Source organism: Haemorhous mexicanus, chromosome 6 (genome assembly GCF_027477595.1).
Source record: "Haemorhous mexicanus isolate bHaeMex1 chromosome 6, bHaeMex1.pri, whole genome shotgun sequence".
NCBI classification, from domain to species: Eukaryota; Metazoa; Chordata; class Aves; order Passeriformes; family Fringillidae; genus Haemorhous; species Haemorhous mexicanus.
The window spans coordinates 3,460,074-3,486,485 of record NC_082346.1 but is presented as its reverse complement, the minus strand read 5'-3'; the positions used below and the strand labels follow the sequence as shown (position 1 = coordinate 3,486,485).

General features: G+C 41.1%; 1 protein-coding gene across 2 annotated transcripts in view; it reads left to right on the top strand.

Annotated features, from left to right (window-relative positions):
- Nucleotides 1–26,412, top strand: part of NAV2 (neuron navigator 2) — a 381,930-nt gene that overhangs the window by 102,554 nt on the left and 252,964 nt on the right. The window contains exon 1 of one of the 2 annotated variants that reach the window (XM_059848312.1): nucleotides 18,717–18,792. The exons of the other annotated variant lie outside the window; for it this stretch is intronic. Coding sequence (XP_059704295.1) covers nucleotides 18,775–18,792 — 18 coding nt within the window. The 5' untranslated portion in view covers nucleotides 18,717–18,774. Of the gene's footprint in view, nucleotides 1–18,716; nucleotides 18,793–26,412 lie in introns of those variants that run through there. 2 annotated transcript variants of the gene reach the window in all.

The window sequence follows — 26,412 nt, the reverse complement described above, 5'->3', positions numbered from 1 at the left end:
AAATACGTTTTATGTGGAATGCACAGGGCTCCCTAATGAACCTCTTGGGCTGCCCTGGAGCCCGGGGTGGGGGCAGGGGCTTTACCCTGCATCCCTGTAGGTGCAGCTGGTTTTGACCTCCAGGTTCTGGGAGCGGAGGGGATGGGAGAGCTGTGTGAGGCAGTGTCCTGGCAGCAGCCCTAGTGTGGAAGGCAGCTCTCCAGGCTGAGAGCTGGCCCAGCCAGTGGTGTGGCTGTGGCTCCAGCCGCTGCAGCGCTGCCCGCTCCGCACTCTGTCCTCCTAACAGCTTCATTTCCTCTCTTCTCAGCGTGGCTATCAACAAAATGCTTTCCATCATTTCGGGCTATTTTTGTCCCCTTATCACAGCTATTTCCTTGGGTAAATAGTTCTGGTGGCGCTGCCGGGAGCTGGAACGCGTGCTGGGGCGCGGTAGGTGCGAGGGGAGAGGCAGGGCTGCAGAAACCTTTTCTGTTCTCACCTGCTTCCAATTGAACAGCTCCCATGTCAGCAGGGTCGTGGCTTCAGGAAGGAAAAAGGGGGGGGGAGAAAAAGGAAAAGATAAACAACCCCAGAAAAAATACTCATTTTTATGAATGTAAAATATATTCCAGGAGTCAAAAAGCAGAGGCAGTATTTTTTTCAGTTTGACTGGCTGTGCAGTCACCTGTGTGCTCATTGTTGATTTTCAGATATATTCCCCCCTGGTTGTTTTAGAGTGACAGTGCCTCTTGTCTAAATACCTGGTGGAGAAAGGTCACAGGGCAAGAGTGGAAGGTGTGGCATGGGACCTGTCATTACTGTGTTTAAAGATTTGGATATTTTGTTTAAAAAAAAAAAAAGAAATCACTGTAAACAAGTGGGGACTGAAAAATCTGTTGGTCAGGGTGTTGGTAGCAGTCCAATTGGAAAAGTGGCTGCAGTCCTCCTGGAGTGTCAGGTGTGGTTCTATGGGAACAGGAATCCTGTAAGAAAGGGTGTATTCTTCCTCTGAAGATCCAGTGGAAGAAGAGGCAGCTGCTGTACCTCTGGGAAATCCAGTGGAGAAGCCGTGCTGGTGTTACAGAATCTCCAGATTATATCTGGGTAGCAATGCTTGGCTCCTCCCTCTGGGCTCACATCTCACCATGGGATGCTGTAGTTCTTATCAGTCATGCAGTGACATTCAATAGCCTGTTATCAGCAGATGTCCACTGCCAGGGAGGAGTGATTGTGATCACTCAGAGAGAGATAAGGAGAATTGCCCACTTGACAAAGGACACCTGCCATAGAGATGGCAATAGAATACATCCTGCCTTGCAATCTGGAACAATCATTTTGCAGGGTTTTGCACACTGTTCCATCAATTAGAAAGGTAATTGTTTCACTTCATACCTTTTTGGGTTTTTTTTTTTTTTTGGTCAAGATTCCCAGGTAGCTTTTGTTCTTTTGCTACTGAGGTTTACTGAATTTATGATAGCTAAAAATTTAATAGGGTTATGGAGGAGGAAATTACACAGGTGTCTCTGCACGTTGCTGGAGCGAGCGCTTGTCTGAATCTTGAAAGCTTTTTCCAGAAAATGCCATCCTTTTCCCCAGAGTTTTTGTAAACTCAATACATTAAGTAGTAGCAGAGAAGATACTGATTTAAAAGAATGTGTATCATATGTCAGACTATTTTGTAGAGGGAAGAAAAATATATAAGCACTTTTTAATCTCTTAAACACCCTCACTTTGTTAGGGCTTAACACTGACATGCACAACATTGACATGCATTGGCTGTAGGACTTCTTAGCATTAAATTGGAGTAAGGATCTTTTTATCTCTGTTACTGGGTCATTTGTTTTACACATTGTATTGAAAAAATTAAATGTAACATATTAAAAATACTGCTGACTTCCTTAAACACACAGAAGTTGGCCCAAGGAAATGCTAACTGATAAGCTTCCTTAAGACAGAAGCAAATTTTTTGGGTGCTCTGTTGTCGAAAAGGATTGCCTTGAAGAGAATAAAGTAGTGTTTTATATATAGAAGTGTTTTATAATAATTTAAGTCCTAAAATTGATGACTTAGAAACCTAGCCTCTGTTGTGTTTTTAGCTAGTTTTGTGTTTGAGGCCAATGCTTTTCAGAACTTGCCTGGTAACTTCCTCAAAACTGTAAGGCTGACTGTGAAAAATGGATTTCCAAACTCAAAGGCATGAGTCCAAGGAAGATCACAGGAGGTGGGAATGGAGTTGGAGTTGGGAATCTGACAGAAGTAAATTTGACCGTGGTTGTATTTGAAGGTCATTTGAAATAATTTGGCTGCAGATTAATTTGCTCTTGAGAAAAATTACAAACTCGATGTCTAAAATATGTTAACCTTACTGAGAATCTTATTCAGCAAAATGTTGTTCAGTTGGTGGTGTAGTGATGATGATGTGAGGATAATCACTCTAAAACCAAACTTAAATTGCAGCTTCCATTACGTCACTACCTTAATTTGTAACTGGATGCTAACTTTGGAAATATAACATCATTAACCAAAGGAGCAGGTGTGATGTTACTTTAGTTCCTCTCTTCTCAGTGTTTAACCTGATCTATTCCCACAAAGAATTCTGTTACTGGTTTTCATTTCTTCTGCTAGTTCAAGTCTTTGAGTTATGCCATGCTCTTACTACTCTTACTACTACTTTATCTTGGATCACAGCATTGTCATATGCATTTTGTGCCTTTTTAAAAATTGAATCTCTAACAATGGGTTTCACTTACTAATTTTATCTTCTATTCTTCTGGATATAATAGTGTACAGTATCTGACTTGATTTAATGAAATAAAGATGGTTACCTGAAAGTAACTCTTCGCTGGAAATGTCAAGGTATCATTTTCTGTCTTTGGGCTCAGTAGCATTTGGTGCCTTTTTATTTTTTTGTTATGTGGCATTAATGTGTAAGAAAGCCAGGCATTGACCTTGTCCTTGGATATTTTTGATTGCAATAGGATTATGGCTTTGAAGGATTAATACTTGTAAAATTAACACTGCTGTAATTGGCACTTGCTATAATTTATGTGAGCGTCAGGAGAGAGTTCTCTCTTCTAAGCAGGATGCAGCAGTTTCAGACAAACTTGAACCAGCCCCCAAATGAGCTTCTGTCTATACCAAGAATTTTGGATCTTCTCATTGCATTGAACACTAAATTGTACCTACATCCTACCCGAGGGAGAAGTCAGGGCTGATTTTGTAGTGCTGCTGTTTAAGCTGCAGCCCAAGATCTGCCCCTTGTTCTGATGAACCTTGGGATATCAGTGGGATTTCTGTTGTCAAGCAACTAAAAGCTTTGCTTGTGTTTTTATCTTTTTACTGATACCCAGGTGCTTTGTCATCTAGACTAGTGTGTGTTTCATACCACAAAGGATTCTCTGTGTCTAATATTTGACCTGAAACTGTTACTAAGAGGAGCTATTAAACTTACAAATCTACTTCCCACAGGCATCCTACGATTCACTGTAGTTGCCCTCCGTGTCACATCATGAAACTTTAGCTGAACTAAAGGGTGGTAAGAATCAAATTAATTACCAAAACTATGGGGAATCTGAATATTTCTTTTTATTTCGGCCTTAATCTCACTCTAAAGGTCTGTGCCAGCACTTGTAACTTAAGGAGGCTGGCTTACCAGCTTTATCACCATTTTGCACTAGCACGTGTCTCTCATCTAGAGGATAAAAACCAAATGATACTTGTTTGGAAGAGAGCTTACATAATTTCTGCCCTGGGTTGTCAGTTAAAGGAGGCTTTATAAATCTGCTCTGTCAAGTGGGGAAGGGCAAGGGATGAAAGAAAGATAAATCTTGTTTTCTCTTTAATAAATAAATTGCCTTAATTCCAGTTTTCCAGTTTGGAAATCTGAACAAATGATGGTGCAATCCCCATTTCCCATGAAAAATGAGAAGTTGGAAGTTTCCAGTCACTACTCTAGCGGTTTAGATGTTTATTCTCAGTGCCAGAGTACCTGTTTTGGACTCCTATCCTCAAAAGGTGAGGTGTGAACGTATACCTGCTTGAGTGGTCCAAGAGCATTTGGATGCAGTATTCAGGAGATGGTTTCATTAGCCTCTTATTTTCCACAGCCTTGGAAAACAAACAAAAATCTGGGGTTCTACCTGGTGTGAGAACTTGATTCCAGGTGAGTGCCACAGCCAGCAGACACTGGAGTCCAATGAAATCCTGTAAACAGGAGAGAGGAGCCACTTTGGCTTGCCCTGAGATCCAGGGATTGCGACACTCGGCAGGCTTGTGCAAGGATTCATTGCAGTAACAGCTTGGGATGGGGCCAGCTGAGAGGTTGAGCCATGCTGCTACTGGGGAGTCCAAAACCACCACTGCCACATTTTTTGTTTTCTGGATTTGCCTGTGAAAAAGCATGTTTTTAAATTTATGCTGTGTTAGTGTATTCAAAGTCATCACCAGGGATGGTTTAACCCAAATTAGGTTTGAATGGATAACGTGTTTGCTGAAGAGATTGTGCAGCTTTGATAATTGGAATTTTCCAGTGATCATTAGGTAACATGTTTGTGTCAATGGGAAGGTCTGTGCAGTGACTGAATGATCCAGTTTGTCTTTCTGGCACTGAGTTTTATCAGTTATTAGAAAATCAGTGTGTATCACAGCAGTGGGGTGAAAGGGCAGCTCTGTGGATGAGCTTTGTAACTTGTCTCTTGCTATTAAAAACTTGTCATGGATAAATAGAAAATCCTTTTTAAAGGGTACATCAGGTGTTCTTGACTTTTTAGCACTGCAGGAAACACTACAGAAAAGAATTTAAGTGTTTAGTAGAAAAATCTCTGCCAGTACCTAAAATGCTAGATTTACTACTTAACATTGCTAAGACCCAGAGTTTTGTAGTTCAAGACCAAATTTCTGATTTGTAAGCAAAAGTTGTCTGTGCATGCTGCCTTTCTGCCAGAGAGTGATTTTGTTGTTAAGCTGCAGCGTGAATGCTGACAGGGTTCTTTGCCTTTGTTTATTAGCAGTGAGTTGTGGAAAATCAAATTAGCAACAATTCTGCTTCTATGGATATGGAATAATATGTTAATATGAATATGGATAATATGTTAATTTTGAAGTAGGTCTAGAATAGTAACTTGGGTCAAGTTGTTATGAATGATTTCAACCTGCCTTGTGAATTCCAAGCAAAATCTATATAAAGGAAGCATGAAAGTTATGGGGTAGAGATTCCTAAGGTTTCTTACCAGACCAAAGTGAGTCCTCTGAGCAACAGAGGACTAATGCTGTAATACAAAATTACAAATTATGTTTTCAGCACTTTTAATTGATTTGATTTGGCAATATATTTAGCAGTGTTTAATCCCAGGTACATTTTAACAAGAAAGATGTCAACTAGAGAGTCTGGGCAAACAACTTGTTAAAAGTTCCTGGTTGCCATCAGTGTATTTGTTTCCAGACTAGGTTTCTTAGTCTGTTTCCCATCATAGTGTCCTGAGAGGACCTTGCTCTATCTTTTTTTTTAAAGCTTTGGTATGTGTTCTTCTCACAATATGTATAAGTATTTCCATTAGAGTTAATCAATCAACACCAAATAACAAATGCTTTTACCATTAATGGGAGCACCGAGTGTGTGAGGAGGGCAGGGCTGTGCATGTGAAGGCAGCACATGGAACAGGAGGAAGTGCTTTGGGGTATTGGCTGCTTGGTAATATCCCAGGCAGGTCTCATGTTGGATTGGTCTGGTTGCCTTTTGGGGTAGAGCCAGCTTAGGGGGTCATCAAATGTACACTTGTTTTCCAGTTGAGTGTTTTGCCAGATAATGGAAGTGGGATCAGGGTACTACTTAGAATATATATGGATGGGAAGAAGAGAAAAGAAGAAGTCATTTAAAAACCGTTCCATCTTGTTTCATTTATTGATCCTTGGATTGATACCATAGCAATATCAATATCATTATCATGTTTCCAGCCCGTCCCACCTGGAGGTTTTCTGCAGCACTCTGTAGTTCAAACAGCACTTTCTGCTTTTCATGTAGCAGCGGTCAGGTCTGGTGTATTTGCATATCTCTAATTAAAGTGTAAGGAGATGTGTAATTAGCTGGTAATGCTACCTGATAGTTGTGTGGATCTGTCATTGTTGAAAGGCTGTGGCAGAGGAGCAGTGTCTGTCTGTAAGTGATGCTTCAGGCTGAAGGAACCTTATCTGTCAGATTTTTAACTTGCTCTGTCTTTCAACTTCTGAGGCTGTCTCAGCTTAGCTGGCGAGCTTCAGATGAGTGGCAGCAGGCAGTTGTGCTTTTTTTATTGTTATTCTGGGATGTGGCTTGTGAGTAAATGACAGGGGCACTGACATAGCCACCACCTCTGCAGCAGCTGCCTCACAAGGTGTTTGCCCATTGTAAGTGGCTGTCTGCCCCAGTCTGCTTCCTTGCTGATGGGGTAAAGGGCTCGTGGGTTGAGCCAAGTCATGGATATATGTGGATTATTCTACACTTAAAAAATAAAAAGGAAAAAAGTGTGAGTCAGCCATAGATACATCATGTGTTTACTGTGCCAAGCATGCCACATGGAGGCCAGGAGATGGGATGGGCTTGCTTGGAGCTCAGCGGGATGATGGGTGCATGTCAGAATCACAGGACAAGCCAGGAAGGTCCCACAGGAACCACTGAGTCCAGCTGCTGCCCCTGCAAAGGATATTCCCATAGTAACACCATGTACTTGAGAGTATTGTCCAAACACTTCTTGCTGTGCCAGGCTTGGTGCTCTACTTCTCTGGGGAGCCTGTTCCAGTGCCCAGCCACCCTCTGGGTGAAGAGCCTTTTCTGTACCTAACCTAAACCTCCCCTGACCCAGCCTCAGGCCATTCCCTCACTCCTGTCACCTGTGCAGAGCAGAGATCAGTGCCCACCCTCCTCTTCCCCTCAGAGGGAAGCTGTGGGCTGTGATGAGGTTACCCCTCAGTCTCCTCCAGGCTGAACAGACCCAGTGCCCTCACTGCTCACACAGCTTCCCCTCGTGTCCTTGACCATCCTGGTGGCTCCTCTGGACATGCCAGCCCTGGGCCATGGCAGAGAGCTGTGGCAGAGGATCAGCCCCGTGCAGAGGGGCTTGTGCAGGTGCTGTGATTTTTGCAGACACATAATTACCTGCTATTTTCTCTCAGCTGAGAGGCTCCCTTGGATATGGTTTGAATTAGCTGGCATTCCAGCGTTTCTTTGACAGCAGCAGAGGTGCAGGCTTGGAAGTAGCTAATTACATGTCCTTGGGATTAGAGGATTTGTATATGCAATTAAATTGCCTTTTAGCTCCCTCAGAGTTCAGCCTGTTTCCTTTAGTTTTGATTCATAAATGGACAGCCCTGACAAAGCTTGTGTGCAGTTTTCTTAACCTAATTTATAGTTGGTTGCTCAGCATTGTTGGGGAACAATAGAAGAATGAATTGGTGTTCAGGCAGTGAATGTGTAATTTTTTTTTGCCATTGTTAGTGCAGCGTTCAAACAAGTCCATGTCATTTTATTTATAACCAAGTGTTTTGTTTTATTAAGTATTCTTTCAAAGAGGTAACAGACCTAGTGATAAAGAGTATGGCTATTTTTAAAATTGTTTGAAGCTGACTTTTTTTAATTAAGAAAATGTGATGTTGAACAAATTTCGTGTGTATTGAGAACTTTTTTCTGGAGTTGTTGTATATAATACTTTGTCTTGGGGAAGAAAACCATGGGATTAGACCAGGTATTTTTACTAAATGACATCCAATTTTAAAAAGTTATAGCAAGTGTAGTGGGTTTTCTTTAAAGAAATAGCTATTTTCTATTTAAATGAGGGGAAGTTTTATTAATTTATTTCTCTTCATTGTAAAATTTTAATTATTAAGTCAAGTGACCTGAGGAATAAGAGTCTTTTCTTAGTTAAATTATTTAATTCCGTTCTCAAGTCAGGGAAAGATTTCCTGTGCAGTTCTTTTGTATTTGTGTTAAGCTGAAACTTCCTCTGGATTTTAGATCCTTTCCCATGAAGCAAACACTTGTGCTTGTTTCACTTGCATAGTTTTACTGTGAACCTCCCTTAATCTATGCATGGATGACTTGAAAAGAAATATCACACGTGATAAATACCTGGTAAAGACTGAGGAAGTCCTGCACAATCTGAATTAGAAAATTCTTAGACTCGGGTTTTCCATGCTTCCAGGTGGAGTGAGGGAAGAAGGGATAAAACCATCTTTTTTCCCAGTTTTATTTCTTTGTCTTGCCTAATGGGCCACACAGATTTCTAAATCAACTTTGCTGATGTTAAGTTAAAAGAAAATTACCCATTCAGAGTATTCTTCATTGTTATAATTGATAGCAAGCATCATGAATCATTTATTGTTTACAAAGGCACTGAGACATTTATTAATGCCACATTTTACCAATGATTTCAGAAAGGATAAGTTAATAGGTCTGAGTTAAGGCCCATAGATACTATCAACTCATTCAGCATTTTGTAATGTTGAATTAAGTGTACTTGTGCAGCATTAAATGCCCTGATCTGGCTCGGATGTGATATTCACACTCAAGCTTAATTTGGGAAGTTATGGGGAGGTTTAATCCTATTCACACATTTGTGATTGCTGCTTTTGCTGTGGGACATGGTGCAGTCATAATTGGAAGGATGTTCATTAAGCATATTTTATTAATGTATAATGAGCACCATAAATACAGTGACCTTTGAGATAATTCACTTGCATGTCTTGATTCATTACTGCATCCTCCACTTGTTTATTCTTCAGACATGAAAATGGATGAATTTCTGAGCTTTTCAAGACCTCACAAAATGTGGTTTATGGTAACCCATAAAGGGTTTTATAGAGAGTCTTCTGCTCTCTCTGCTTTTAGAGTCAGAAATGACAGAAAGAAGGAATTAAGCTTCAATTAGCATAGCTGTGACTATCCATCACTATTTCTATATGAATTTAAATATAAATATGTAAGCATTTCTTACAGACAAGTAAATTAATGGGTCTTAGAGTCACCCAGGTTGGAAAGTCCACCCATGAACCCAGCAGTAATAGGTCCTCCACTGAAACCACATCCATCCCCCAGCAGTCCTTGTTGTATGAAATATTCCTGTTGGACTAGGCAGGTACATATATTCTTGTATATGTTTAAGGGGAAAATAAAGCCCAAATAAAACCAATTTTTTTTTTTTTTTTTTAATCAAGAGTGTCTGTAATACTTAAAGTTGTAAAATAACTCTTGTGGTATGATCCTTTCAATTTAAGTCATCTTCAAAGAATGTGCAAAGCTGGTTCAATTTCCTTTGGCTCTCTTCGTACACAATGGAAAAATGCAAGGTCTTCTGGAAACTTTGAGGTGAGGTTAATTTTGCTCTCTGAAAAGAGTTTTATTATAATATTTAATTATTTTTTGTTTGCTGGTAAAGGTTAGCTGTGATGTATAAGAGTTGAAGAACAAAGTCTGTCAAAGTGTTTTATGTACATAGTACATTCAGAGTAAACATTGAGTTGTGATAGGAGTGTTTCTATCCATGAGCAATACTTCGTTTCTTCCTCTTAAAAATCAAATTATGATGAAATCAACCTGAGGGGAATGCAGTTCAATTTGCTATTGTAATGGCTGGAGTTATAAAGTGAAGCTTCCATTTTAATTTTCATTCCTTTTTGTGTTACACATGCACATACCCAAAGCAGTAAAATGTTTCAATCAGAAGACCACAAAGCCTTTTAATTTCCTCTGCACCAACAATTTGAATAATTTCCAAACCATTGACTGATAGCTGATCTCATTTTATTAAGTCTCCATTTTGACTTGTCCTGATGGAGCAGTTGCCCTCCCGATGCTGTGATTCAGCAGCCACTTCCAATGCACACACATTCCTTGGACTCAATTTATCTGCAGGGGAAGGGTGGCTCTGCTGGTGAGGGTTTGATGTCTGTCCCTGTGGCTTGTACTTATGAGCTCTGTGAGGAGCTTCAGCTCCCAGGGTCCTTTGAAATAATCCCTGGAAACTGTGCTTCCCTCTTTACATCATGTGCTTTGGTGAGCAACCAAGAGGTGCTCGAGCTATTTTTGTCTGAAATGCACCCATGAAACTCACCTAGAGGAACAGCATCAAGCAGCCTTCCAGTGCCTAAAGATGCTACAAGAGAGCTGGAGAGGGGCTTGGGACAAGGGCATGGAGTGACAGGATAAGGGGGAATGGCTTCAAACTGACAGAGGGCAGGCTTAGATTAGAGATTTGGAAGAAATTCCTCCCTGTGAGGGTGGTGAGGTCCTGGCACAGGTTGCCCAGAAAAGCTGTGGATGCCCCATCCCTGGAAGCATTCAAGGCCAGTTTGGATGGGGCTCTGGGCAACCTGGGATAGTGGAAGGTGTCCCTGCCCATGGCAGGGGGGTTGGTAGGGGATGATCTTTGGGGGTGCCTTTCAATCCAAACCATTTTGAGATTCTGAACTGTAAAGGACACCTTCAGTCTGAGAGGAGCTGTGGTGCTTTAAGTGTGTGTAGCTTCTGGATATCTCTTGGAGTTGAACCTATACTACCAAGGAAGCAATCACAGGAACAAGAATTAAGATCATGTGGCTGTTGCTTATCTGGGGAGGGGGGTGTTTGTCTGTTTTAATAGAGTATATGGCTAAAATGTTAAGAGGCAGCATTCTCATATATCATGTATGTGAAAAACCCAGGATGACAAAAAAGGATGTAGAGGCACAGGACCCACAGATGAGTTGGATACTCCAGTGCTGTTTCACAAGTCTCCAGTATTGTTTTAGGTAGAAATGCAGTTAAAAATAAGTTATTGCATCTTATGGCCTTTCATTCCCCTCTATATTTTCTTCCTCAAAAAATGGAAAAACCCAGTCAATCACTGAAACATGGAGCTTTCTTGCTTGTAGCTCCCCCAGTATAGCAGCCTTGCCCTTCTTTCATTGTTCCTCCTGCATGAAAAAAAAAAACACAAACCTCATCACACTGAGCCCCATGGAGAAGAGGAGTAATTACCAGGTTTCTGATAAGCTCTTCCAGTGTTAATAACTTGCACTGCAAGAAATGCAAATGAAATTTTGACTTGCAGGATCAAATCTTAACATACAAAGGGGTTTGGATTGGTCTTTAACCTGAATGTGTTGTCTGGCCCCTTGGGTCTGGCCCAAGGTGGGTGACTAAGACAGTGACTCCACTTTTAGGGGAATAGCAACCTTTTTCTCATCAGCAGTGACTTCAGAGATATTCCAGTAATAGCATTTTGCTGGAGGTTGTTTGGCTTTTGTCATGCCATTTTATCTTTGAGAAAGTCTAATTTTCAGTAAATAATCATTAAAATGATGTTCCTTCTGTCTTTCCCTAAACTGCTGATTCAGACCCGTATTTGATAAGAGTTCTGGGTATGAATCACACAATAAATGGCCAGCAGACTGCTGGGAGCTGTGACTGGCTGAGAAGCACTACCCAGGCCTTGAGTTTCCTCAAGCAAGAAGAGAATTTTCCATCCCAATCAAGGGGGAAGAGAAATACAAGCGGGTTGTTAAGTTCTATCCTTTGCAGAGGAAAACTGGAAAGCAAATACCATTTAAAAAAAAATCAGTTTCTTTCACAGTATTGGGCTACATCTTATCTTTTCTAGGATTTTGTACCTTGTGAAGGAGAATGCTGACTTTTTCTTTGTTTTCCAAAGTCCATTTTCTTGGATCAACTTGGTTATGTGTTCTCTCACCAACAGCAGGTTTTAGTACCTCAGAACAAAGCCTTTTTCTATCTTTGTACTGCTGGTAATAGTGTTTACCAGCTGCAAGCTCCAGAAGTCTGGAGCAGATACGAATTGTATTGAATTTGAATTCTTTTCATCAGAAATTTTTATCCCTCCAACCTATTCCTATGCTAATATATAATCTATCAACACACAAATAATATTGTATTTTCTGCATGCCATAATTATTTAAGTTTCTATCTGTGTTTTATGGTTGATGGAAAACTGGCAGAGTTGGATCTGGCATAGCAAGACTGGTTCAAACAATTATCAGTGCATGTTTGACATTCTTGGCCTCTTAAGTGTTGTATTTTACACTTAATGCTTCAAGATTAGCATGATAGATTAGCTTGCTTAGATGAGTGTTTTTGTAATTTATGCTCCTATTAACTGTTCTGTTGATCCTAGAAAATATGTTTTTTTTTTTTTTTTCCTTGATGGATGTCACATCACAGGAATACAGCTTGTAAATCCATAGTGCTGCTTTATGCTGTGGTGATGTTGTGTTAGAATCTATTTCAGATGAAAAGTACTGAGATATATAGATATAAAAACTGTAGGGAAATGCAGAATGTCCTGCTGCTGTCTTGTGATGTAAATTCACAGCCCTTGTCACCTGCCTTGCCAGCTGTGTTACTCTGGTGTTATCCATAAACTTGATTAAATTTTCTGAAGATGAAATGAAGGAGCCTGGCAAGACCAAGGGGGGTGTAGAGTTCAAGAGCGACCAGGAGCTCACACACCCTTCTGCAAAACCCCAGGATGGGTGAAAGTCCAGACAGGAACAAGCCAGGCTGTGCAAGAGAGTTACAAAGCTTCTGTTTGACTCAATTTAAAGGCTGCCTGTGATCATACACATCTGTGCTTTTATACATATGTGCACGTAGTATCTGGGACTTGGGATGCTATTTAGGGTTCTTCCTGCAAGAACAAATTCTGAAGTGTTTTTACACAGACGTTATGCAACATCTGTGCTTCTTTTTCAATCCAGATTCTGGACTACAGTGTCTCTTGAAAGGCAGCTGGAGATGTGAAAGAATTTTGGATGATATTTCCTTCAGATTTTTCTCCTGGATACTCTGGATTCCTCAGTTTCTTCCTGTGCCAATGATTTCTCTCATTACAGTCAAGTTACATAACCATAGCATGGAGACATATCTATAATAACTGCATGTATGCTTTTGTATAGTTTGGAAACCTAAAGACTGTGCTCTAACGTGGTAATTTAATGTGGTCACTAAAATTTCAGTTCTCCTCCACTAAAAAGGTCACCAAATCTTCTTTATAACCATCTGTATAAATAACTTAGTTCTGTATTGATTTTTCAGAGATCACCTTGGGCTTGTTTTTCACCTGCTCTGAGTTGGTTAAGGGTGAGGCAGATCCAATTTAGAACACATACATAGTGGTCTTAGCACATTATTGTACCTGAGATTATCAGCCAAGGCTCTCAGCTTTGAACTTCAGCTGGCTCAGGCAGATGGGGCTCTGAGCATCAGCTGAATGTGGAACACAAACAGTGATAGCAAAAATCCCACCCTGTGGGGCCTCGGATCGTTCTGTACTCTTTTGAGTGCCAAACACATCAAATTTTTATGTTCTTCAAATAATAGTTTTTTTCCCAGGCCTGATTCCAACCTTCACCTCAAAGAGAATATTGCTCAATACAAGTTAAATAGCAATTCTGAGGGTGGGGTAGAGTAGGAAACCTTGGCTGCCGTGGGGATCTTTCGAAATGGACTTAGTGAGTGATTGAGTAATTACTGTTCTGCACTAATAATTACTGAACTATTAATATGTTTAAAAAAAGACAACTCCACAGATTCCAGCTTCTTAATGTGAAAACCTCTAGCATGTAGCCCATGGTTACAAGATCATGGTGGGAGTCTGTGGCTCCCCTTGTTGTGTGAATTAAATACCTTGTCATTACATGTCTAGAAATTGTCACTTGCACCTGGAGAGGCCACATTGGAAACTCATTAATACCCGGGCTAATTCTAATTATTCTCTCTCGTGTAGAAATAGACCTTGATTTAGATTAATAGCAGATCTCTCTGGGGCATTTTCAAAATAACCCAGGCAAATGGGTTCCATAAATATATATATATGTGTGTGTGTATATATCGATTTTAACCATGATTTTTTTTTTGCCTTTTTTTTTGGTAACTAAAAATAGATTTTGATGCCAGTATCTTCTTTAGACTGAGCAACTAATGATCATTGCTACAAGGTTAGATTCTTAAAAGGAGCAGATACAAACACAGTGCTTGCTGGAGGATTTAAGCTGCTTTTTCAAATATCACCATGAGGTTTTTTGTGGAAATGTGTGGTGCTGTTTTCTTTGCTCTCTCCATTCTCTTTGCCCTCCTCCTTTCCATTCTCCTAAACAGTAATTAATGCCCAGGATCAGCATGGTTGCTGCTGCCATGAGAATATACTGCAGGAAGAACAAAAGAATGACGTGCGCTTTGAAAAGGAGCCAGATAGTGAAAAATTATTACAGCCTGCTTAATTACAGGCTTTTTCAGAGCAGCATGTTTAGTTTTGCATCACCTCAAAAACTAATAACTTCATGGCTTTTTAAAACCAAGACAGCCAAAAGAAGTTTGATGCCCTTTATAAAAAGAACAGCAATCGATCGGGATTTTGTTTTTAGCGTAGTATGTGGAAAAGTTTAGACTGAAGAGCAGCTGTAAATAAATCATTGAACAAAAAGAAACAAATATCAGCTAAAAATACAGAAAATGTGGTTCACCATTTCCTCTCAGCTGGAGTTGTTTGTTGCAGACCAGGTCCCTGCTGCAGGTGCAGTTGGTACCTTGGGTTTTGCCGGGGGGGATGGCAGTGTTCACCTCCATCTGTGGTCCTTGGTCCTCACCGCTGTACTGAGCAAAGGTTTCTGTCCTCCTCTGAGATCTGTGCCACCCCATCCCTGTGGTGCTCAGGTTTAGGAAGGGTTTGTACTGTTGCCATTGCTACCCAAGCAGGGCTGTCAAAGGGGGCTGCCAGGGCATCCCAACTGATTAAAGTTCCAGCATCTTTCCCACCTTCCCTGCTTTCCACGGGATGCTCAGCTGCCCTGTGACTTGTGCACAGAGAGCCTGTCTGGAGTGCAACCAGCCAGAGCTCAAGAAGACCCTGCTCAGGCTTTCTGCTCCTTTCCTGGTCATGCCTGTGTTGGGAGCAGCTTCCATTCCTCCCCCACTGCCTCTAGGCTCATGCTGCATTGTCTCCCCAGAAGTAACTTTTCCTTCAGACTTGGAGGTGGAGCAGGGGATGACTTCTCAGTTGTCTATCAGTCACTCTTCCCAAGTACTTGGTCTTCATCCCACCCAAGAGACAGCCACTGCCTGGATTAAACTTGGTAGGAGAATTGCTTTCCAGATTAGAAATGCATGAGAGGCCCAAAAAGTGCAATTTTTCAAGGATAATAGTTCCAAGGTAGGGCTGTCCTGCTCTGCCAGACTGGGGATTTTAACTGGTGGTTGTTGACCTTGTCTAACGTGATCCTCTTGGGGTGGGCTCTCAGACATTCATGCAAGCCCCCTGGCTCTGAGTCCCCCATCAGAGCCATGAGCTGGCCATTTTTGTGTTTCCCTGATGGAGCAGATGTCAGCCTGATGATTCTGAACCCATGTGTGCACATACTGTGAACACACAGACACCAACGGGTCTGCACTTGATTTATCGTGGGTTGGACAGAACTGATCAACCTGAACATGTCTTTAGAAATATTCTGGGGTTTTTTTTTTAAACCAGTTGTTTATCTGGAACATTCTTGTCCTTTTAACAAGAAATGTTCAGCCTTATCCTTATCTGAAAATGGGTTTTAACAAGTTTTCTGTTTGTTAATACTTGAATCCTAAGGAAACATTAATCTTCTATTAAAAAAAAAATACCAAAAAGTTAACTGAGAGTTGATAGGGTCCTTATTTGCATATCTGTTTTAATTGAGGGATTTTCTCCTTTTTAATATTAGCCTCTGAAGAACAATTTACTGAAAGGTTGGATGAATATGGAGGCAGCTCAGTTTGAACAAAATAAATTCTCTCAACGCTTTTTGGGGAAGGTTTCGGTTAGGAAGGTTTCTAGGAAAAAAAGAGTATATTGACTTAAAGTTTCTGGTATTTTATGATAAAGGATGAAAGGGGGAAGAAACTAACCAAGTATCTCAGTGTTGCTCCTTAAACATCTTGACAAAAAGAATAAAATTGCAGCATTTGTCCTGTGTCTCTGATGCATTTTTTCAATCTAAATATTGTTTCTAATAGCTCTGCAATTTATCTACTTTTGTTGGCATCATACATGTTTTCTTGAACCCTTGTAGTGAATGTGCAAAATCTCTCATTTACCTTGAGTGTACTTTTGGTGAGCATCATTACAATAGTGAGGCACTTTCTCACTAGTTTTAAAATAGCAGGTTGATTTACATGCTTATTTTTACAATATTGAGAGGAAAAAGTAGTTAAATACCACTATTTTGTATGCAAGAAGGGAATACTTCCTATGCTTCACTGCTGTCATGTGAAAGTCCCTAAATTGCTTTTGGCAAGTAGATAACTTAGAAATTGCTTTAGTGACAGAAGTGTTTTGAAAATAAACCTTGAAAGTGAGAATATGAAACCTGTAATTATCTAATGGAAGACTGAAATGGTTTTTAAAAGCAAGCTGAAAGGTGAGCACTGGAGTTGCTGCAGTTATCGGACCTCTGCACATGCTGTGCTGTATCTGTGTACTGTGCATACACAGGACATGATTTTCCAAATGCCCATTAGTCACAGAATGTTCGGGTGAGGCACTGGGATCACAAAAACAGGGAAAATACTTTTGCTCTGCAGGTAGTAGCATTTGTGGAGGCAGATAATTTCTTGAAGGATTCAGTAATTTCTTCCCGATTTTTTTTTAGCTTTCTTTTTGCTTCTATATTTTTCAGGTTATTGGAGTCCCCACTGTCCTTCTGCCAGGGACAGGGGTGTGGATTTCATGTGAGAGCTGATGCCTTGTTGCACACAAGTGTTTTACTCGGGCTGAAAACCCACTGAATTTTTGGCCTTAAGCTGGTACACTTGTGACAGACCCGTGTTCTTCTCAAGGATTTGCTGATGGTGGAGTTTAATCAGGTCACAGAAGATCCAAGGTCTGCCAAACTTAAATGCTTCTTTGTTTTTTGTGACTGTGGCTCACTGGTGTGCAATATTGCCACTGCAAGAGATGAGTATTTGCCTCTTTGTTAGAGAGAAATGTTTGTTACTATGCACAAATAACTTGTCACCTCTGAGAACTAGAATCCTTGGAAAACTTCGGCAAGAAAACCAACTGGAAGTGGAAAGGTTTGGTGGATACTCTTCTTGTTCAGGTATGTCCAGACTTCTGAATCAATGGAGTCAGTTGTCAATCATTCCCTGTGTCCGGGGCGCCCTGTATTCAATACATGTCCACTAGAATTTGGGGTTTTTTGAAGTCACCAATGTCACTCTTGATTGTGATTGAGACTAGATGATGGCCTCACCTCTCAGTTACTGCCATCTCAAAAAGCCTCCATCAATGTGAGGAAGCAAAACACAAGTCTTGGCTGCTCAGCACGAGGTTTGGTCACTGCTGTGGCAGGTATCGCCGGCCGGGGGCTGTGTACAAATCACAAACAGGATGGGACTGCTGTGAACATGCCTTGAGCTGTTGTATTTTCCAGCATTAGTCTCATTACATGGTTATGACAATGGGAAGATGCCATCAGCTCACTTCCCAGGCAGCAGACCAAGAGCTTAACGTTACAACTCACTTTAAAAGGTTTTTGACCAATCACACAAAGCAGAAGCCCATTGACAGTGGTTCCATCCAACCACTGTAAGCACATGTACCTTTGGTTAAACAATGCTTGCTTATTTCAAATACAGTATCTGCTTGTGAGCCTTAAAACACAATGCACAGAGCTCCATTATTAAGCTTCAGACTTCCTAATATCTTGCTAGATAAACTCTTCTGCAGCTTAGGAAGTTATCCTAGACAAGCGTTAATACACAGACCATTGTTCTATTCGTGCTTGCTTTTCTACTTTTTAAATAATTTTTCTGCTGACCAATCTCATGGCTACTGCTTAGCTCTAATCACAGTTCTGCTGTCTCTGAAGCCTGCCCTTTGCAGCTTTCCCAAAACCCTCTGATTTTGCAGATTCCCACAGCAGGTCAGCCCACGTGCCCATTTCTGTGGGCAGCTGGAGACATCACGACGACCTTAGGTCCCAGTGCCTGTGTGTCTGCAGGGGAATGGCTCTTGCATACATGCCTGCATAGGAAATATTACTGTCAGAAAGCTGAGTAGATCCTTTTTTCAGACTGATACATGCCTTTAAAAGTGACTCTGTAAGGAACTGTGTTCCTAAGGAAAATTAATGTGAAAACATTAATTTCTTTACTTCCAAAGGGAACTGCTTCAGCTGGAGGTAGGCAGCTACCAGTGGTTGCAGTGATGTGGTATTGCAACACCCAGAATAAATGTGCATGAGACACAGAGAACATCAAGAACCTTGTTAATCTGTTTTGGAGTCCCATCCAGGATAAGGCTGGCATTGGTTCCTGCCACTGCTCTGATGCCAGAAGAATCCTTTCCTCCAGTTAACAGCCCTGAGACGTGGCTTTTGTGCTTCCTGTGATATGAAGGGTCCCTTTTGGTATTGGAGCAACTTCTGAAGCATAAAAAGCAGCTGGGAAGATTGGCTGCTCTTCCTGAAGGTATCCTACCAGGGAAGCTGCATGGGACACTGATGGTGATGACTGAAAGAACAATGTTTGATTTTAAACTAACTTGTAGGATTCCAGTGGGTTATTTTTTTTACTAAAATTTGACTTTTCTAATCTTTTTGACTAAAATGAAAATAGGAAACCAAACAAACACAGCTCAAAAGATACTTTATCTTGCAATTATTATGGCCTTAATAGTTGCTCTTAACTGGCTTGAGCTGGTGTTGCCAAGAGAAACAGTCCCACCTTCCCTGGCAGCCTGTTTACATTCCTGTTGCCTCCTCCCCTTTGCCAGCGTGAGGGTATCTGCAGCTGAGCATTGACATGGGATGAGAAGCTGGCACAAGGTAACAGTAATCCAAGAGAAATTGCTGGGTTTTTGTGTTTTGGTCTTTCCTCAGCTGAGTTAGCCACTCTCATTTGCCCCCTGGCTCTCTGTGTGCTGGGGGCAATGACACAGAGCAGGAGCAAGGGGCTGAGGAAACAGGATCTGTCCTGTGGGTGATGCTTGTGCTGGCCCAGGTGACAGGAGAATAGAGAATTAAGGTGCAGTTTAATAGGGGACCTTTGAAGTCTCATGTTCTGCAGGACAGTGGAGGGTGGTGGTGACCCCTGTGCAAACTGCTGTGGTGCCAGTGTTGCTGGTTTTCCAGATTTGAGCCATCAGCTCTCTGACTTTATAATGCTCCACAAATGCACATTATCACTGGATGAAATTGGCTTTAATGTCCCATTTCTGTGTTGGTGGTATGCATCCTCTCGTGCTGCAGACACAGTGAAGCAACTTTGTTTTACAGGAGTCCTTTTTCCAATGGTTTTCCTCTGGTTTTATTTTGGTGTATAAATCTCTGTAAAATTGCTGTGTGAATGCTTCTCCAGTGGAATTGGTATGCTGGTTTTAACTGCAAGTGTGTACAGAGGTCATCTGTGGATCTGGAATTAATCAGGCAAAGATTAATGCTATCTCTGTAGCTGTTTTCTCCTCGCTTAAAAAGAAAACAAAGTTAATTGCACATGAGTGGGTGTAGAAAAGCAAAGGAAAATTTTCTGATAGGCCTCTGTACGTGTGTTGGATGATGTTTGCTCCCTTGTGCAACTCTACTCATTCGTCCAATGTTTTTTTTTAAATGAAATGAACTTGTACAGGCACATAGTTATTTATCATAAACAATTTAGAAGCTTTAAAGACTCTTTTTTATCTGTTATCCATTTAAATTAAGGATCCTTTTCACAATAACTGCCTAGTCTTCAATACACTGTGTCACAATTTGCTTGTGTAGCTGAGGACCATAATGGTTTTTAATGTTTTTTTAACACATTTGGGATGAATGGAAAATGAAGCTTTACTGTCCTTATGACAGGAACTGGAGTTTTCTCTTATTTGCAGGAATAAGCCACTGCAGTCATTTCTAAAAGCCTTTTTTAACATCATTGCCCAGGTGAGAATCAGGGGTACAACTTCCACCCAGCACAAGCAGAGCACTTTGCAGTGCTCCACACAGTGTGGAAACTTGAATGTTTGGAAGCTTTGAAACTGTGGTTTCTGTTGTTTTTTGTTGTTTTTGGGAAAAGACAATGCCAAATGTGGTTATGGGGGGGGGGGGGGGGGGGGCTAAGAGATGCTGATGGTCTCTTCACAGCCATAATCCTCCCTGAAATGGAGGTAACCTCCAGGGCTGCCTCCTGCATCTGCACAGCTCCTTACACAGGACATTTTTGAAAGTATTTTTGAGGATAAATGCGACAAAAATCAAAACATGGAATAAGCCTTACTCAAGTTTTAGACCTTGTGAGTTTTATGGTCTTTTAATTAAAAATTGACTTCTAAAAATGTATCTTAATTGTGCTGGCAGAGCATCTTTTACAGCAGGTGTTCAATAAAATGTAAGTTGGGCTTTCAGCATCTCTGTTTCTAGTTGTGATGTCTTTGTTGTGAAAAGTTGTCATCAGTCTGAATGCATCATTTTTCGAGCCACCTGCTGTTCCTTTCCTCTTCTCTCCTCTTCCCCACTCGTTTCCTTTTGAGGCTGACTGAAAAGCATTAAACCTGAGGGCAGCCTCTTCCTACCAAACCTGCTTTTCACCCCGTGCTCTCCTGCTCATGCTAATTTTATTAGCCCCCTTCTTACCCTGGCAGCAAGAGGCAGTGACGGAGCAGCTGGGGCACTTTTCCAAACCCTGACATTTTACAAGCAGTGCCCAGTGGAAACATTTACAAATCTCTTCCAAGATACATATACACTGGGTGTATATATACAGATGTAAATACTCAGATCCGTTTGTTGAGTTTTCAGTTCTGTACCCGGTTTAAAGTTTTATATTCTGGTGTCCATGGAGAGAGAGCCCTTTGCTTTCTGTGGTCAAGATGACAGAAGGTTTTCTAGGGAGGAAGAGTGCTGTTTTCTTATCTTGATGTTCCCTGAGGCTTATCTGGAATCCTGGGGTGTTGATAAGGAGAGAGAGAGCTGGCAGCTCCACCAGGTCTGCACTGCTGACTCCTTGATGCTTAGTCATCTCTGTGAAGGGATGGGCTGCTGCAGGTTTGAGGGTCTCATGTGGGTGTTGAGCTTTCTTTGTCTCTGAACGAGACTGTTTTCTGTTTTTTGGTAAATCATAACTTTTTTTTTTTAAGGGGTTGAGATTATCTGAAGCCCATCACTTGCTGGGTGGAAAGCTGTAGCAACTCTTACATTCTTCATAGCAGGAGGCAGAACAGTCATTAGGATAAGTGAAGCTTTGACCTCTCCAAGTGGAAAACTGCATTGTCTCTCTCTCTATGAGTTGAAGAAATCTGAATAGTTTAAAACCGAGTTTTTACTGCTTGTAATATTTGATCTATTTTTTTCTAAATTATGACTTGTTGACTTGTAGGCAAAATCCACTTAAGGTGCTTAATATCTGGTCAGATTTTCTAGAAAAATGTCATCTTTCAGTGTGTAAGTTCCATGTCTGACAAAAGACACTGATGAAAACTTGTGCCCAAAGAAAACCCAGGCATTGAGAAACTTCACCATTGATGGTTTGCCTCTAGATTTGAATTAGATGGATGTTTATAAAAGCAAACCTCTCCTTCAAATACTGCAACCAAAAGTTCACAGTTTTGTAAATTTCTGGGTGTCATTTTTAGGTTTATTCCCCTGCCTAAGACTTGATGTGAGAAAAAGTCTTCTCCTCAAGTGTCTGTTAAATCCCTTCTATTTTAATCATCTCCTGAAGAATGTCCTGTCAAATGACAGTGAATCTTCAAATGTAATGGTTTAATGATATTTTTCTTCATTATTAACACTATTTTTTCTTTCTTTACTGTATCTGAAATGAGATATCTGCAGTTACAAGAGCAAGGGCACCTTGCAGAAGTTAGCAGATATGCCAAGTTTGTATTACTGTACAAAATTATTAAGTGCAATTGCCTGAAAAAACATTTGGTATCAGTGGAGCTAAAAAGCATGAAAAGGTCCAAACTTGACCTTTGGAAAGGAAATATTACCCATGCTTGGTGAAGCACATCTGCACCTTTTGCTTCCTCTTGACTGAATTGGTATTTGAAGATTTACTTAAAAATGAGCCTGTGCTCAAGTGTATTCCTGAGTTGTGGTCTCCTCTCTTCCTCAGAAAGGGGACAGTGCTCCCTTCTTCCCTGTGGACCCTTCTGACCATCACAGGAATGCCACACCTGACTCTGCAGGGTCAGTGTTTGCCATTCCTGCCTGGCACACAGGTAAATCCTGACAGGATTTCTGGAAGCGTCTGTTTTTGAGAAGAGGGATGAAGTGAGGAGCAGAGACCGTGGTGATGCCTGGTGAAGGCTGACCTAGAGCAGAGGCTAGACAGAGCTAAAGAATAAAGTATTCTTTATTTATTAGGAGGCTCAATAGATCCACCTTGGGTAGCACAAGAGCCCACCCCAGGTGAGCCCACAATGGTCACCAAAAAATGGACCACCAGTCATGGGGTCTCTCACTTTTATAAGTTCTGCTCCATTTGCACCTTGCAGTTCATTGTCCCATTCCAGCTTTAGCCCAGGCAGTCCCACCCTGCTTGTTTTTCTCTCTCCAGCCCACGGGGTTTGTGCTCTTGGGCTGAGATTTGGATCATTTGTCCTTGGTGCCCAGCTGGAGCAGGAATTGTTTTGTCTCCCTGCTCTGTGCAGAGAGCTCACCATCCCCTCATGTGAAGCCCAGACCCACCCACTAAAGCAGCACAGAGTGTGAAAAATAGAAAAGCTGAAACCTGAGGCATCAGTGGGACACACTCTTCTTCAGACTTGGTGGTGTTGCAAAGTGTTGGTTTGAAATTCATCTAGCCATAGGCAAGGTTTACTTTTTCTTATTCTTTTCTTAAAATTAACCTTCTGTTATTGGTCATGTATTACTGCAAGTGCAGTAAGCTTTAGAAATTTTGATAAATGGTTTACAGATGGGAAGGAATAAATACAGCACTAGGCATAGGAGGATCAGTGTGAGTGTCCCCAGATCAGTATGAAACACAACAAATAATTAAATTTTCTGTCTGCATTATTGCCCCTTTACCTGAGTATAAAAGTTGCAGTTTCTTTTATATGATCAAGTCAAACAAGCAGAAAGGGACAGGAATTTGCAGAGTGAATGGCAGTAGCTGCCACAAAAATAAAGAGAGATTAGGGTTTTAAGGAGCAATCAAGAAACAATTTCTGTTGAATTCACCTATGTGTGAGTAGCATGCAGTCATGGCAAGGCACCTGAGTATGCAATGTTCTTAAATAACATTTCTCATCTGTAACTTTGGTAGTTTGACACAAAGGAGTGTAGAGTATTTTGGCTTTTATCAGATTAAATTCTCAGCTAATTCCCTTAGCTGGTTTCTGTTCTTCCTCTTAGGCTGTGGTGCCTCATGCTATGGTTGGTGCCTCTGATGGGGAAATCAGCCAGGTCTTATGAGTGTGCCATGCCCAGCAGAGCACCTTCCCTCAGTGAAGGGATGCTGGGACATCCTGTCCCCAGCATCCTCTGATTTGTGGCTGGTGAGATAGGAAGATCTGAGGGGATGCAGGAATAGTGGGAATACCCATTAAAACAAGCCCTCATGTGAGCAGCAGAGCAGTGCAAGCCCAGTTCTCTCTGGTTTCACCTCATCGTGGGATTTTCTGGTGCCAAATGAGGCAGAGGTTTCTTCTTGGCTGTTTTTGAAGCCTTCACAACTAAATTCTGGTGCCTGGCATGGGTGGCTCCAGCTGCAGCCATGTCTTTGGTGGGAGTTTAATCCCATTTATGAACCCTGTTGGACTTTGATGTCTGGGGCTTTGCTAGCACAGCAGCTAAACCTGGCTGGTAAAACTCCTTTTTTTGTCTTTGGTTCAAGCAAAAATTCCAGGCAGGAGCTGTTGAGCTGTGTAGGGAAAATTGGTCTCACTCAGGAATGGTTGTCACTGCTAACACAGATGTTTTCAAAAGCTACAGCAAGTTTTGGTTTTTATGTAAATTTTTTTTTTAAAGGTTGCATTTTGGGTAGACATCCCTTGGGGTCAGGCTGTCATAACAAAGAGCAGAGTGTGCTATCACACAGGGACAGGTAACAGGAGATACATTTACTGGAAACACTAACAAAAACATACCTAATAAAACTACAAACCATGATTTTTTTTTTTTTTTTTCATAATTCACCTGCTCTTAAAGCTCATCTGTGCAAAAGAAAAGCAAATTGCTACTTGTAAATGAAGCGAGTCTTCAAATGTCTTTTTCAGATCTTCATCTTTTAATAGTTTCTAAACATAGCATCACATCAAATACTTGAACAGAGCATTTGTGTTTCCACAGCAGCACTTCAAACTTCAGTCTGTGGTGCTCTCATGCAGCTTGGATCTTTGGCCTGTGCCAAACCATTCTGATTGTTACTGGTGCTGTTTCAAGGCATTTTTTACCCAATTCTTTAGGGAGTTTTTCATCTAATAAAAAGACAGGCTAAATTATGCTTTGGCATAATACTCCATAAAACTCCTGAGATTTTCTTTTGTTTTCCTCTCTTTCAGATGCTGAGTCATCATGTTTAGGAAAACCATACATCACTATCTGGAAATGGTATAATTTATTTAGAAATGCTGACTGCCACACTTTATCTGCTAAACTAAGCAAGCACTAAACTGGCCTTGATCAATGTGCTTCACTCAAGGGTGCTGCAATTTACTGGCTCTGACCTTCCCTGCACGTTTAAGAGCCTTAAATGACAGGGAAGGTCAGTGGTGATTACAGCGTTTAAGAAACTCATGGAGAGTGAGGCAGCTAAATAACTACAAGGATTTAGAGCAAGCTTGATTTATTTCCTTGTTTTATTTATTTTTTTTTTAATGTCCATATCATCACTTTGCAGAGATTTCTTCATTTGTGGTGAATGGGTAAGGTAGATCTAGAAGCAGTGAGTTCAAATAAATAAAATCTGCCTTCATGCTTCTAAAAATAGGCTTTTAGGCCATCTGGAGAATGTTAATAAAGAATTAAAGAATGTTGTTAATAATTTCTGGGTCATTCCAAAACTGTTACAAGATCCACATTGCAGTAACACAGGTTGTCATACCAGCCCCTGTGTATTGGACCAGCCTAATAAAATCTAATCCTGTTTTCTGAATCTCAAACTCTCCATTTTGGCCAATGGGAGATGTTTAAGGGTGCAGTACATGCACACATACCTGTAAATATTCCTGCAATGTCTAATAGTATTGGATGATTTTTTATCTGTGTGAAATCTGAGGTGCTTTTGAAAGTCATGCTGATAGAGAGTGTGCCCTCTGTGTGGCCTGGAGCTGCACTCTCAAGGTTTTCCAAGCTGAAGGGCAGGCAAACCCCATTAATTATGTTGTCTCCTAGGGTACATGTGATGCTCTTAGAATTCAAAAGTCTGTTGATTTTCAACATGAAGCAAAGTGATCCTGCTTTGCTCATTGATGTTGTTCTGGGGGATTCCTGAAGGACAGAAGAGTTGATGGGACAAAATTATTCCCAGTTTTGTAGCTGACACCTTCAAAGACTCAGAGTGTCCTGACCAAGCTGTTTGCATTTTAACCTTGCTATGTGAACACTTCCAAGCTATTTAATCCAGTGCAGCATGATAGGAATAAAATTAAACCTTGTTCCAGCAGCTGGAGTAATTTTATCTCAAGCCTTTTAATTAAAGATCACTTCCTACTTTTTCCTTCACTACACTGCATGACTGCCATGTAAATATTGTGTAGAACTGTGCATCATGCAGAATTTTAGTGTCTCTGGTCAGGCTTTTGTTTAAAAACCATTTTGTGCATCCCAGGAGGAATTGGAAAGTATATATGGAGTTGTATTTGGATATACTTGTACAGATTTTCCTGCTTAAAGTAAAGTTGTCATTTTGCCATCAGCACGTGTGAGGTGGCATTAGTGCTCCCTGCTTTGCAGGGGTAGATCAGGATGGTTGTTACTCCTGCCAGCTCACTGGGATGTTAACTAAAAATGCCCATTTTCATCAGAAGTCCTGGATTAATCACAGCCTGTGTGTGGGGCTGGCACAGGGGGCTTTAATGCAATTTTTAAAGCAGTGGAATTTGGGTCTGTGAGGCATTATCTGTGCCCTGGGCTGGCCCTGGCATGGGTGTTGTGTCATCTCCAGCCTTGCCCATGCTCCCCAGTGATGACAGACTGAGAAGGTAATTAATTATCTGCCTCTCCCTGGCTCCCAAAACAGAGCTGCATTTGCAGTCTGGTGTTCTCTAAGATGCTTTTGTTCACTTCCTCAGCTGATTATTCATTTATGCATCAAATTGCACATTTGTTGAGAAAAATGAGGGCTGAAGCTTTTCAGTGCTTCGATTGAGATGCAGAAATGAATCATAAGTCCCTTGAAGAATTGTGTGATTAATCCCCATTTGCAGTTGCTGGAAGAACATGTGTTTAAGCAACCACCATCACTGCTTTCTAGCGTGGGCTGTGCTTACTGCAGGGAAATTGTGAGCACCTGGATGAAGGAGA